The sequence below is a fragment of the Orycteropus afer genome, unplaced genomic scaffold (genome assembly GCF_000298275.1).
Source record: "Orycteropus afer afer isolate SDZICR_OR568_19922 unplaced genomic scaffold, OryAfe1.0 scaffold00013, whole genome shotgun sequence".
Lineage (NCBI taxonomy): Eukaryota > Metazoa > Chordata > Mammalia > Tubulidentata > Orycteropodidae > Orycteropus > Orycteropus afer.
Genome location: NW_006921600.1, coordinates 16,335,729 through 16,349,512, shown reverse-complemented (window position 1 = coordinate 16,349,512; position 13,784 = coordinate 16,335,729). Strand labels below are relative to the sequence as shown.

Genomic DNA, 13,784 nt, shown 5'->3' with positions numbered 1-13,784 from the left:
CAGGATGACCCACCCACATACTCTATGGTAATACATCCCTTGGAGCAACAGACCACGGGACACCAGAGGACCAACATTCAAATTGAGGAAATACAGGACAGATAGGATTGCATAAATATGAGGGGCACAGGGGGAGGGTTATTGTGTAGGGAGGGGAGGATACTGGGTTAGGGTTGGACATGGTAAATGGGGAGTGAAAACTAAATGTACACATAACGTTGAATGTAAAACAAGCTCTTAAATAAAAAAGAAAAGAAAGAGCCCTGGTGGTGTAGTGGTTAAGGCATTTGGCTGATAACCAAAAAGGTCAGTGATTCAAACCCACCAGTGGCTCCATGGATGAAAGATAAGGCAGTCTGCTTCTGTAAAGATTTACAGCCTTGGAAAACCAATGGGAGTCACTATGAGTTGCAATCAACACGATGATGGTGGTGAGTTTAGAACTTAAGCAATATCATTGTTAGGTACAAAGAACAAAGGAAGATGTATGGCCTAGGAGGAAATACAAATAAATTGATTTGAACATACTGCATACAGGTATCCACCTATCTCCACGTGGAGGTGTCTGGTAGGATGTTGGAGCTATCCATGTGGGCTCCAGGGAGATTAGGGCAGAGAGAGATTGTCAGTTTATTGACACCAGGGACTATGATGTCTTTCTTATCATTGCATTGCATTGCCAGTCCCTCACTTGGTAAATGCTCAATAAAAATTAGCTCAGTGAGTGAGTGAATCAATAAATTAATGATAGCATTGTCAGCTTCTAGGTGTGGATGAATTCATCAGGTGACTACTGTGATATATCTATATTTTTAGAAATACCTTGAAGATGATAATAGCTACTATTGGTTATGTGTATACTATTCCCCAGGTACTGTATTTATATTTTATATGTATCATCTCTTTGAATGCTGAGATAACCTTACAAGAATGGTTCTTTACAGACAAGGAAACCACAGATTAGAAGATTTAAGTAAACCAGCTCAATGTACCCAATTAATAAGTGCTTGGGCCAGGTCTGAATCAAGGCCCACCTGACTTAGAATTTAAGTTCTTAATCCCTTTGCTCACAGCCATGAGTAAAACTGCCTAGAGATTTTCCTCCTGAACAAACATTCACAAAATTGTTGTCAGGAAAGCTAAGCCTCTCTGCTAATGTTATTCTGCTGCCTTGGGCTCTGAGTAATCCCAGACACAGGTAATCTATGGCAAGCTTTCTTAACTGCTACACTACTGACAGGACCAGATCATTCATTTGTGTGTGTATTATAGGATGTGTATCAGAATCCCTGGCCTCTACATGCTAGATGTCAATAAAACTCCCTCTATCATGACAAGCAAATGTCTCCAGACATTGTCAAATATCCTCTGAGGTATGAAGTAGCCCATGGTTGAGAATCACTGATCTAAAACAACCCACAGAACCAAACCAAAAAACCAAACTCACTGCTGTTGAGTCAGATCCAACTCATAGCAACCCCTCCTTAGATTTCCGAAGAAGTATCACTACGGAAGTAGATTGCCCAATCTTCCTTCAGAGGAGTGGCTTGTGGGTTTGAACCACCAGCCTTCTGGTTAGCAGTCAAATGTTTTAGGCACTATGCTACCAGAGCTGCTCCCAACAGAACACACTACAATAGACTACACAGAACAGACTACAAAAATTAATAACTGCCTTGCTCTTCAAAAGGAGCTCCGGTGGCACCAGATTAAGGCATTAGGCTGCTAACCAAAAGGTCCACAGTTCAAACCCACCAGCTGCTCCATGGGAGAAAGATGAGGCAGTCTAACTCCATAACAATTTGCAGCCTTGAAAACCCGATGGGATAGTTCTACTTTGTCCTGTAGGGTTACTATGAGTCATAATTGACTCAGTGGCAGTGGATTTTCTCCTCAAAAATCATTGTTCTGGAAGACTAGAGGAACAAGGCAATTTTTTTTTTTTTTAATTGTGATTTGGATGAAAATTTACAAAGCAAATTCATTTTCCATACAGCAGTTCACATACACTTTGTCTCATGACATTGACTACAATTTACCACAATGCAACAGCTTCCATCCCACTTCCTCCCCATAGTTACCTCTTCCCTGTATCCATCCCTCCATGCACTCTTGCCCCCTGAGCTGTCTCCCTGTGCATAAACAGCCCTTCTTTCTCCCATGATTGTTCTCTCCAAGGAGTGTATCTACCTCAGGTAAATGTTTAACTCATGTGCCTGTCTTTTGTTTGGCTGGAAGCCACAGATGTGGGTTCAGTTCCAGACCTGAGGGGCAGCTACGGGCCATAATCTCGGTGGTTCCACCAGGCTCTATCAGACCAGCAAACCTGGTCCCCACTTTTTTTTTCCAAATGATTTTGAGTTTTGTTCCACATTGTTCTCCCTCTCCATCCAGGATCTCCTACATAGATCCCCCTCCAAGTACTTGACAGTAGTAGCCGGGCACCATCTAGTTCTTCTGGTCTTACTATCGCATAGATTGTGGATAGCATGGTGTACCAGTCACTAGGACTAATTGTTTCCATGAATCTTTGGTTTTCTTCATTCTTCTTTGCTCTGGGCAAGGAGAGACCCATCGTTGCATCTAGATGGCTGCTTGCAAGCTTTTAAGATCCCAGTCGCTACCTGCCAAAGTTGGAGGTGGAACAATGTTTTTTGTAGTATGTTATGTCAATTGAGCTTGATGTCCCCTGTGACTATGGTTCTGAGCCCAGGTAATTGGGTTTTTTTGTGGGATAAAGTAGAAAAACCAAACCTACTGCCATTGAATTGATTCCAACTCATAACAACTTCTATAAGATTTCCATAATCTTATGGAAGCAGATTGCTTTGTCTTTCTTCCATGGAGTGGCTGGGGTTTGAATTGCTGACCTTTTGATTAGCAGCCCAATGTCTTAACCACAGTGTCACCTTAGCTCCTTGGGATAAATTAGAGGGTCAGAGAAAATGAAGGAAACTCACTTTGAGACAGGTTGACACAATGCCTGCAACAATCAACATTGGACTCAAATACGAAGACGGCATAGGACATGGCAACATTTCCTTCTGTTATACATAAGGTCACCATGAATCAGGGATGTCTTAACAACAAGACATCTTGTCTTAACAAGTCTCTTGAAGGCTTCACAGGACTTGATCTTCCTAAATATTGTCACCAAAATCTCTGTCAGAAATGAAATTCCAGTTGGGCTGGCTCTGTGTTATTTATTTGGACAACCTGAATCACATATCTCTCACCATGACACTTACTTTCTTTCCAGAATCAAGCATGAAAATATTGTGACCCTGGAGGACATCTATGAGAGTACCACTCACTACTACCTGGTCATGCAGCTGTAAGTGATAGGTGACCCATTACTTCCACAGAGGTCCTGGTAGGAGTGGAAGGCTTGTTGAGGTTGGTGGATGGTGAGGGAAGGGTGATTATGATCGAAAATTAGAACCAATAATTAGTTCAATAGACTTTAAAATGCCAGGAATCCTTTGAGGCTCAGTGTGCCTATGGTCATAGATGTGTTCTGTATGGGCTGAGGGGTAAAAACACGGCTGATTATTGCACTGGCACACACCAGTACAGCCTCACCACTTGTTAAAATATTTCCTATCTGTTAGTAAATAGCTGTGTTTCCACCCATCCATGCTCCCTTGCTGCTCCAGCCCCTCCTCTGATACTTTCTGAACCTCTCCACACCCCAGGAACTTCAGGATGGGGTAATGCCTAGCCCAAAAGAGGGTCTACAGAATCCTTCTCTGCCACCATATTTGCCCATCAAACTGGATTTTAAACACTTTAATATCACTTCAGGAAAAATTATTGTGAGAGTAGAAGCCACAGGTAGATAGATTACAATTCAATATAAAGAAAGGCTTTCTCTAAAGAGAGCCAACCAAGTGATTGTGCTTGTCTATCTGTAGGACAGAAATGATGCCTCATCAGAAAAGTCTCTGGGCTATTGTCGTATCTTCATAATTTGCCGCAATTTCAGTCTCCTCTCTTCTTTTCATCATGCCTTCCTGTGTCTTTGTCTAAGAAGGAAACCAAAAAAACCAAACTCACTGCCATAGAGTCAGTTTCAACTCATAGAGACCTCTATCGAGTTTCCAAAGCTGTAAATCTTCACATAAGCAGACTGCCTCATCTTTCTTCTGTGGAGCAGTTGATGGGTTCGAACCCTTGATCATTTGGTTAGAAGCAAATGCCTTAACCACTGCACCACCAGAGTTCCTTAGTCCAAGAAAGAAAGCAGCTAAGAAAATTGTTTTTACTAAAGGTTTAATGGCTTCTTGTGTACTCCCAAGGACATTTGTTTTTTAAATAAGAGGTCAATTCTTGACCCAAAGAGATGACTCCCTTGTGATATAATTCCAGGCACAATGAAAAGTAGCCCTCCCTGTACCCCACAAATCACAGTCCATGGACACCTGCCCAATGGTTACATAAAAACACTTTCAAGTTCCTTTGACCTGAAATAAGAATGGATTTCTGCTTGCCCTTGTACCCACAGTGTTTCTGGAGGGGAGCTCTTTGACCGCATCCTGGAACGGGGCGTCTACACTGAGAAGGATGCCAGTGTGGTGATCCAGCAGGTCTTGTCAGCAGTGAAATACCTCCATGAGAACGGCATTGTGCACAGAGATTTAAAGGTACCAGGGTGGGACTCCTCTGGTGGAAAACTGATGATGACCCTTCAGGAAACCACATGGGTCATGGGAAATCTAAGCTTTGCAAAATGAGATGGTTGGACTAATTGATTCCTAAAACCCCCTTTCTCCTTCAGATTCCTTAAGCAATTGTAGATGATTGAACAATCGCTACCTTATTTCTTTTGCATATAACATGTATATAGCATGCATAGGAAACTAACATGTGAGGGGGTTGCATGATTTGCAAACACCAAAAATGCATACAAAAATTTGTATAAAAATAAGATACTCATTTGCACCTCAGCCTTTTCTTGAATGATTCACTATGACTTGTACAATTAGGAGCTCTGGTGGCGTAGTGCCTAAGGCACTTGACTGCTAACCAGAAGGTTGGTGGTTCAAAGCCATCAGCCACTCCTCAGAAGGAAGATTGTGCAATCTACTTTCATAGTGATACCACCTTGGAAACCCAAGGACTTGTACAATTAGAATACAAAAATAATCCATACATTTCTGGTGTCTGGCCACAGTCAAAATCGAATGCAACAACTATTTATTGGAGATCTATATTGCACCAGGCATTGTACCAAACTTTGGAGAGATCAGAAATGATTAACTAAGTGATGTTGTTATTGTTGGGTGCTGTCAAGTCAATTCTGATTCATAGCAACCACATGTAACAGAGTAGAACTACCCCATAGGTTTTTCTAGGCTGCAATCTTTGCAGAAGTGGATAGCCAGATCTTTTTCCCATGGATCTGTTGGGTAGGTTCGAACCACCAACTTTAGGTTAGCAACCAAGCTCTTAACCATTGTACTACCAGGACACTTAACCAAGTGTTAGTTCCCTCAAAAAACTAACAGTCCCAGGGTTCTTGGGTGTGAGGGGAAGGAGTGGTTGAGAATGAGCAAGATAGGGACATGAATATAAGATGAAGCAAAGTCAGGTGAGAGTGTAGATAGAAGGAAGGAAGAATGGGCCTTGAAGTCAGAAGAAGCCTACGGCTCAGTGTTCTGAGAAATTATAGGTCAGGCAAAGGGATGAGATGTGTGTTTCAAGTTATTGCATCCTGCCCTTCATGATATTTCTCTTCTGTCACAGCCTGAAAACCTGCTCTACCTCACTCCTGAGGAAAACTCTAAGATCATGATCACAGACTTTGGTCTGTCCAAGATGGAACAGAGTGGTGTCATGTCCACGGCTTGTGGGACCCCAGGCTATGTAGGTGAGTCTGGGAGCAGAAAGGAGTATGACCAATTGGCTATGTGCAACCATATACATGTTAATCATAGACAGAGGTTATTGTGAGGAGACAGGGTTCAATTTCAAGTAGAGCATTCACTTATGGAGTTTAGGCCCAGCCAGTCCTATCTCTGAAACCACCACTGTTCCCAAATCCTACATCTTTAAAGCTAGCCTAGCCCTGAGCCTTTTCTCCAGCCCTGCCTGTACTTTACTCACTTCTACAGACAGACTTCCTAGTTCTTCACCCAGCTGGACCAAAGGCCAAGACAAGGTCACAGACCCAGCCATCAATAGACAGCCGAGGAACTGAACACCAGCCCTATTTCTTTCTTCCCATTCTGGAGGAGAGCTCAGCCCCTACTATTAGAAGCTTGGATGCAGAGGATGTTGTTGAGTTTGGACCTGTTGAACCCAAATGTGGGTCCTCAAGGGTATACCCATGAAAGCACCTTGGGAGATGGGTTGAGGTGTGCTTTCTCCTGTAGGCTTCCAAGACCCCAAAAGAGGTGTAAGTAGGCAGATATCAGATAAGACTATTCCTGAACCCAAAAATCCCTCTTAGCCAAGCATTACCTGGTTGAGACTGCAGAGTGAGAAAGAGTCTAGACTCAAGAGTAAGAATGTGCTGTTTCTTAAAAACAGAGACAAGTCATTCACCAGCAAATGTTTGAGTCCTACTGGGTACAAATCCTTTGTCTCTAGAATAAATATAGAAGGCAGCACTGTACTGCCCAAAGGCTCCCAATCCAATGAAGAATGCAGGGCTCTTACTCTCATGGTGCTCAGTCTGATGGGATAGACTAACTCTACCCCCAGAAAGTACCCAGAATCTGGTGCAAAGATATGCTCCCTGCCCTCTAGAAACTCCTAAACTAATAGAGAAGATTCAGATTCTGCCTTCAGGGAACTCCAAGTTTAGTGGAAGAGAGACACCTCAGCCCTGAAGACCTCCCAGTAAGAAGTGGGAGACACAGCCCCTGCCCTAGCAATCCCCCATCTGACAAGGGAGACATAAACTCTATCTTAGAGATACTAGATCTAATGTCTCTCCTCAGGAAGATTTAGTCTGATGTGGGAGACAGCCCCTTCCTTCAGGGAGTTATCACTCTTATAAGAACAATACCATCCCATGAGCTGCCCTAGTCCTCTTCTTTAAGCTTCTATATAATCTTCACCCCACCTCACAGCCTTCTCTTGTCTCCAGCCATAACTTTGCCTTTGGTTTGCTGCAGCTCCAGAAGTGTTGGCTCAGAAGCCCTACAGCAAGGCTGTGGATTGCTGGTCCATTGGCGTCATCACCTACATACTGTGAGTAGAAGCATTGGCTCAGTTCCTGAGAAATCTCAGAGTCTGCCCATCTCTTCTCCTCTATCTCAGCTTCTCAAGAAGCACCCACCTCCAAAGGATGGGCATATGGTGCATGTGTATGTATGTGTGTGCACACACACGGGCGTGCACACACATACTTACTCATGAACATAGCCCCCACAATTCCTCTGTCCTGATCCCCACCAGATTACAAAAACAGAGCTCAGTTTGAGCCCACTGCTCAGTGACCTGGCACTCTTCCTTCTGCACCCCCACCTTCACGTGCTATACATGAATGTGCTGAGTCTCACTCTGTGGAACAGGCAGTGAGAAAGAGAGAAGCTGAGCCAGGCTCTGAAGCCAGGTGGACCCAATGTTCCAGCATCTCAGTTTTCTGTCCGGTGATGTCAGCACAAGGCAAAATAGCTTGGATGGAGTCTGTCAGGCCTCTCTACATGTTCTCAGGCTCTCCCTTCCCAACCTGCCCATGTCTCTTCCCTGCTATCCCTCCCCTGCCTGTTGCAAACTACTGTGAGGAAAATGCCTGCTATTTCCTACTCATACTTAGTGTGGGTTTAGTTCTCAATTTCACTTTATGTTCCATAGTGACTCTCATTCATCCATTTTTTTCAACAAATATGCATTAACTGTCTACTCTGTGCCCATCACTGAGCTAGGTGCTAATGAATATAACAGTGAACAAAACAGACTAAAACAAAATCCCTGCCCTCATGAAGCTTACATTCAAGTGGATATTCTACCATCTTTCTTAAAGATATTCTGTACGTCAGAGCAAGTACAGGAGGGTGAGGGATAGGGGCCTTCCAGGGCTACCTGTTCCAGCTCCTGGCTTCTACATAAGCACTTTATAGGGCCCATGTCAATCTTGAGTCAGGCAGATCCATCTCCTGGTCACACAGCTGGTCTAGGACCCTCACTGCCTGCCTGTGTATACTGTGGGAAACTGGGGGGTGAGGTGATACAGGCTCAGAAAAGGCAGGATGGTTCACCAGCACATCTCCTTCCTGTTTCACTGCAGGCTGTGTGGGTATCCCCCTTTCTATGAAGAAACTGAGTCTAAGCTTTTTGAGAAAATCAAAGAAGGCTACTATGAGTTTGAGTCTCCATTCTGGGATGACATTTCTGAGTCAGGTAAGCTCAGTGAGTGTGAAGGACACGGTAACAGGCTCAAGGCAGGGGCTGCCAAGAGAAGAGAGCTTAACAAAGGCTGACAGTCATAGCTCCTGAGAGTCCCCAGAGATTTTACGGAGCAGACTGCCAATGCAAGTGGAGAAATCTTCATCGATTCAAAGGACAGAGAAATCATTTGTGTCTGAGGTTCATGCTCTTGTTTTCCTGGAGGCAAAGCCACAGGATACCCAGTGAAAGGGGAGGGAGGTAGTTTAGAAAAGAGATCTGAAGGGCAGAACTAGGCAGAGGGCAATGTTCCAGGCAGGACTGGCAAAACTAAGAGGTTAGATGCCAAACCCCAAGAACATGCAATACATGTGTGTGGGAGAAAGTAATCAATACAGCACATGCACGTTGGGCCCATTAAGTGGAGAGTAGAGCTGGAAGAAGCCATTCTCACATGTGTGCCCATTTGCTGGTGCTGGGCCCTGTCTCTGTGCAAATGCATGCACACGTGATATGCAGGCACATGGGTGCCTTGTGATGAAGGACAGATCTGCAGTGCTGTGTGGGTGAGGCTACTTAGAGCCTCTCTTCTTTGGTGGCTTATGGTGGGTTGTTGTTAACTAGTTTGGATTTTATTCCCCTCTCTTTTAAGACACTTAAAATTGCTTCTTTGGAAGATTTGCTAGAGATGTATTCACTGCCACCCACCAGCCCAGAAGTGAATTTCAATCCATCATGAAATTTTGTCTTTAGTTGTTGTGTCTTTGATTGTTCCCCTTAGCCAAAGATTTCATTTGCCACTTGCTAGAGAAGGACCCGAGTGAGCGGTACACCTGTGAGAAGGCCTTGAGGCACCCTTGGTGAGTGACCAGTGGGTAGACTTCAGACTCTAACTGCCTGCCTCCCCAAACCTTGCTGACTCCTTAACACTGTGGTCTCTGGCATCTGCTCGCCCTGAGATGTTTATTGTTGTGGCATCCATTGAGCATGCAAATACTCACCAGGTCCAGGTGGAGATGCAAGCAGCAGTTCACTGAACAAGTTCTGACCTGAGGGTACAAGGTGAGTCAGCCAATCACGCGCAGGAGGACTCCGTCAGCAGCACTGTGTATTGGCCCCACAGGTGCCATTCTCTGTACTAGTTACTCAGAGGCACCCCGGAACAAATGATTCTGCCCCTCTCTTCCTATAAAAACCAAATTCATTGCTGTCAAGTCTATTCCCACCCATAGCAATCCGAAGGACAGAGTAGAACTACCCCATAGGAATCCCAAGGTTATAATCTTTACAGAAGCAGATTGCCACCTCTTTTAGAGTGTCTGGTGTGTTCAAACCACTGATCTTTCAGTTAGTAGCTGAGTGCTTAACCACTGCACCATCAGGGCTCCTTGCCCCTCTCCATATGAGCTTCATTTTACTCTGGGCTCAAAATCTGTATCACGTGAAGTGATTTAAGTAAGAACAATTACCAAGGACTTGTAAAGCCACTCCTCTGCTCAAGAATTTATAATAGCTCCCCACTTCCTGCCACAACAAGCCTAGATTCCTTTGTCTTTCCAGGCTTTTTTTTAAATCTGGCCTCATGCTTTATCTGCTACTCAACTCCATTAAGCATTAAGCCTAAGAGCTATCCTTCTCTCTCTGCCTCCCCTCATCCCCATATACCAAGCCCTTTCCTAACTATGCCATTTTCACCATCTACGCTGTTCTCTCTCTTGCCGTGCCTCTAGCATCCTTCAGGACCCAGATCATTCTGGGTCACTTTCCTAAAGCCCCTGACTTCTGCAGTCCACAAAGACCTCCCCATCCCCAAGTTCCCATAGTTCTCTTTTTCGGTACACAGCTACCATGAATTGCTCTCATTCATGAGATGAAACAACCCCCACATCTAGACAGTAAGCTCCTAGGGATCAGGATCCACTTTCCTTATTTCTTCAGGCCCTTAGTAGTAGTAGTTAACCCAGTGCTGTGCACATGGCAAGTGTCTGAGGAACACTTACAGATGGGGCTAAGAGAATAAGAGGAGCTCTGGTGGTGCATTTGGCTGCTAGACAAAAGTTTGATGGTTCGAACCCACCAGGTACTCTGCAGGAGAAAGATGATGCAGTCTGCTTCCATAAAGATTTACAGCCTTGGAAAATTTGGCGGGGAAGTTCTACTCTGTCCCGTAGTGTTTCTATGAGTTAGACCCAGTTGATGGCCGTGGGTTAAGGGGACAGGGAACCCTGTTGGTGCAACAGTTAAGCACTTGGCTGCTAATAAAAAGGTTGGTGGTTCGAACCCATGCAGCCTCTTCTCTGGAGAAAGTCCTGACAATCTGCTCCCATAAAGATTACAGCCTGATGGCATTTAGCAACAATAACAAGGGGACAAAGAGAGTGCAGCTTATCAGAGGGCCTGATTGAAGAAGGCTTCCAGGAGGAGATAGATTCTCAGTCAAGGTTTGAGCTAAAGGATGATGACAACCCAATTACTCTCTAGAGCAGAAAAACTTCTTCTATAAGGGCCAAATAGTAAATACTTCAGGCTCTGCTGGCCATATGGTCTCTATCACAACTACTCAGCTCTGCTGTTGTAGTGCAGAAGCAGCCAGAGACAACACAGAATGAATGGGTATGGCTGTGTTCCAGTAACACCAGAATCAGCCAATCCTGCTCTAAAGCAAGTTCTTGGTTTTGCCAAAGCATAAGATGCTCTGACCTGCACAAGGAGATAGAGGGGCCTGGTCCCAATCTTTCTCTGCTGTGAGCCACCCATCCCCTGGGGCATTCCACCCAGCTTCAACCTGGACTGGCATGCACCACCCCTACCCATCCCCAGTTGTGTTTCCATAGCCATCTTCTAGCCACGTGTCCCCTTCTGCCTCTACAGGATTGATGGAAACACAGCCCTCCACTGGGACATCTACCCATCAGTCAGCCTCCAGATCCAGAAGAACTTTGCCAAAAGCAAGTGGAGGGTGAGTTGTCTCCTTCAGGTAGGAGCAGGCTGTTCTGGGCCCCGGAAGGTTGGACTGGGCAAGGGATGGCACAAGTCTTTCCTTGGGACTTCTCTATGAACTAGACTCCAGCAGATGCTAGTGCTCCCTGGACCCTACCTGGAATGAGAAGAGGGCACAGTGGTTTCAAGAGGCCACAGGGCTAAGGGGAAGCATGAGGCCTGTGGCCCTCAGAGAATGAAGCAGGTAAGAGTTTGGTGTTATGTTTTCTCAGCAAGCCTTCAATGCAGCAGCTGTGGTGCACCACATGAGGAAGCTGCACATGAACCTGCACAGTCCAGGAAACTGCCCAGAGGTGGAGAACAGGCCTCCTGTCACTCAAGTCTTAGAAGCCTCTAGGCCCAGCTCCCCCGAGATCACTATCACTGAGGCACCTGCCCTGGACCAGAGTGTGGCACTCCCAGCCCTGACCCGGCTACCTTGCCAGAACAGCCCCTGTCCCACTGCCCCTGGAGGCAGGTCCCTCAACTGCCTGATCAATGGTTCCCTCCGCATCAGCAGTAGCCTGGTACCTATGCAGCAGGGACCCCTGGTCACAGGACCCTGTGGCTGTTGCTCCAGCTGTCTGAACATCGGGAACAAAGCGAAGTCCTCCTACTGCTCCGAGCCCACACTCCTCAGAAAGGCCAACAAAAAGCAGTACGTATTTTTAGCCCAAACTAGAGGCCCATGCCTGCTCAGCCTGGGTCTACAAGAGCTCAGGCAATGGGTCTGAAAGAAATTATAAAAGGTCCTCTCTCACTCAGAAGCAGTTTTACAGTGTGGGGAGAGCTTCACTGGTTCAGTGAAGCAAAAGAGATTTTTTATGCCCAGAGAAAACTGTAGTGCTGGGTATTCGTGGACAGGGAACAATAAAGCCTCTGGGTTTTCTGGGACTTCTGTGTTTTGGGAGATGAGAAGGGAGTGCTTGGGTCTTTTCTGAACTTCATAAAGGGAGAACTGAGAACTCAGGCACAGAGAACTACTCCCCCACCCCACCCAGCTCAGCTTCCTTCCTCAAATACTTCAAAGCCTGCGGTTTCATCTCCTTTCCAGGCATTTCAAATCAGAGGTCATGGTGCCAGTGAAAACCAGCGGCAGCTCCCACTGCCGGGCTGGGCAGACTGGGGTCTGTCTGATTATGTGATCCCTGGAGTCTCTGCCTGTGTCACTGCAATTGTCAGGTGAGGGAACGAATGGCAGGAGGGCCAGAGCAAAGGAGTTGGGGTGGGGGAGAGCATCTGGCCCAGAAGAATAGCCCCACCTTACAGTCTAAATAATGGGGTCTGAGGGGAGCAGGAGGTAGCAGCCCGACCCCTCACCCTGAATCTCTTTCCTTCTCAGGAGAGCCATTTGACTCTTCTCTGCCCTTCCCAACCTGGCACCTGCTCTGCAGAGGGAGGAAAGGGGAGAAAGCTAAGCAGAGCTTGGCAGGAACGTTTTCTGGTCAGAGCATCAGACAGCAACTGCCTGGGAGCAGACCTTCACAGGTGTCCCTGGAGTGAACCCCAAAGTGTGAGGCCTCATGGAAGCTGTGGGCAGGAGGAGTGGCATCAACGGCCCCTGGGTCTCCCTGATCTGCCTGCTGTGTGCCCCCAACCCTCTTACTGTGGCTCTATGCAGTGTGCCTAGATGGCTCTTGCCAAGTCTGTGTCATTTGTCATGGAAAGCTTAATGGGCTAGCCAGGCTGTCACCTCCTCCAAGCAAAGCCATATGGAGCATTGTCCTTTCTCCTCATTCCGTACATGCTCACCCTGCCTCGACAGCCTCCTCCTCACAGCCTGAATGGGCTCGGCAACATAGCTGCATGACCATCTGCGTGAACGCTGGCAGCACCCAGGTCTGCCTGCGTGCTCTCCAAGTTCTCATCCTGAACCCCAGGACTTGCTCCCACCTTTTGTGACACCAGCTAGCCGACTCCCTGGCACACTCTGAACCACCTCCCCTCCAGCCTCAATCTAAAAGCAATTTCAAATCCTCCAAGGTGAAACTGAAAGAAATTCACACTGAGGTACTGTAAAGAATTATATGCTGGCCTGATACCTTTCATACACACCCAATTGAGTGAAAATCAGAAGTTGACTATTTTCAACCAGTCATTCTAATCCTGCCTCTGTTCATGTCTCTCCCTGAAAGTCAGGTCCATCATCCTTGTTCCTCCCCCACTTTTTTTGCCCCTCCATCCCCTCCAGCTTCGTGCTTAGTGTTGTACTCAATAAAATGGACATATTTTTCTCTATGAGGCTTCGTTTGATTCTTTCAAATGTCAGAAGTAGCTCAAGGAGTTCTGAGCCTCAGTGGATTATTGGAAAGTGCATGGAGAGCTTGAGGTCAGATAGAAACTGGCAACCATAGCTGATATGTATTGGGAGCATACAGTGTATGCTAGTAACCAGGACACCTATAACATGAGTTATACATATTAACTCATTTACTCCTCTCACAACTACCAAGGGGGGAGGTTCTGTTGGA

At 46.1% G+C, this 13,784-nt stretch overlaps 1 protein-coding gene across 1 annotated transcript in view; it reads left to right on the top strand.

The window, feature by feature from the left end:
• Positions 1–12,458, top strand: part of CAMK1G (calcium/calmodulin dependent protein kinase IG) — a 24,961-nt gene extending 12,503 nt beyond the window's left edge. The window contains exons 3-11 of the mRNA XM_007953077.2: positions 3,260–3,334; positions 4,505–4,643; positions 5,746–5,869; positions 7,122–7,197; positions 8,237–8,349; positions 9,116–9,194; positions 11,206–11,293; positions 11,547–11,971; positions 12,368–12,458. Of these exons, the coding sequence (XP_007951268.1) occupies positions 3,260–3,334; positions 4,505–4,643; positions 5,746–5,869; positions 7,122–7,197; positions 8,237–8,349; positions 9,116–9,194; positions 11,206–11,293; positions 11,547–11,971; positions 12,368–12,458 (1,210 nt within the window). The remainder of the gene's footprint in view (positions 1–3,259; positions 3,335–4,504; positions 4,644–5,745; positions 5,870–7,121; positions 7,198–8,236; positions 8,350–9,115; positions 9,195–11,205; positions 11,294–11,546; positions 11,972–12,367) is intronic.
• The last annotated feature ends 1,326 nt before the right edge of the window (positions 12,459–13,784 follow it).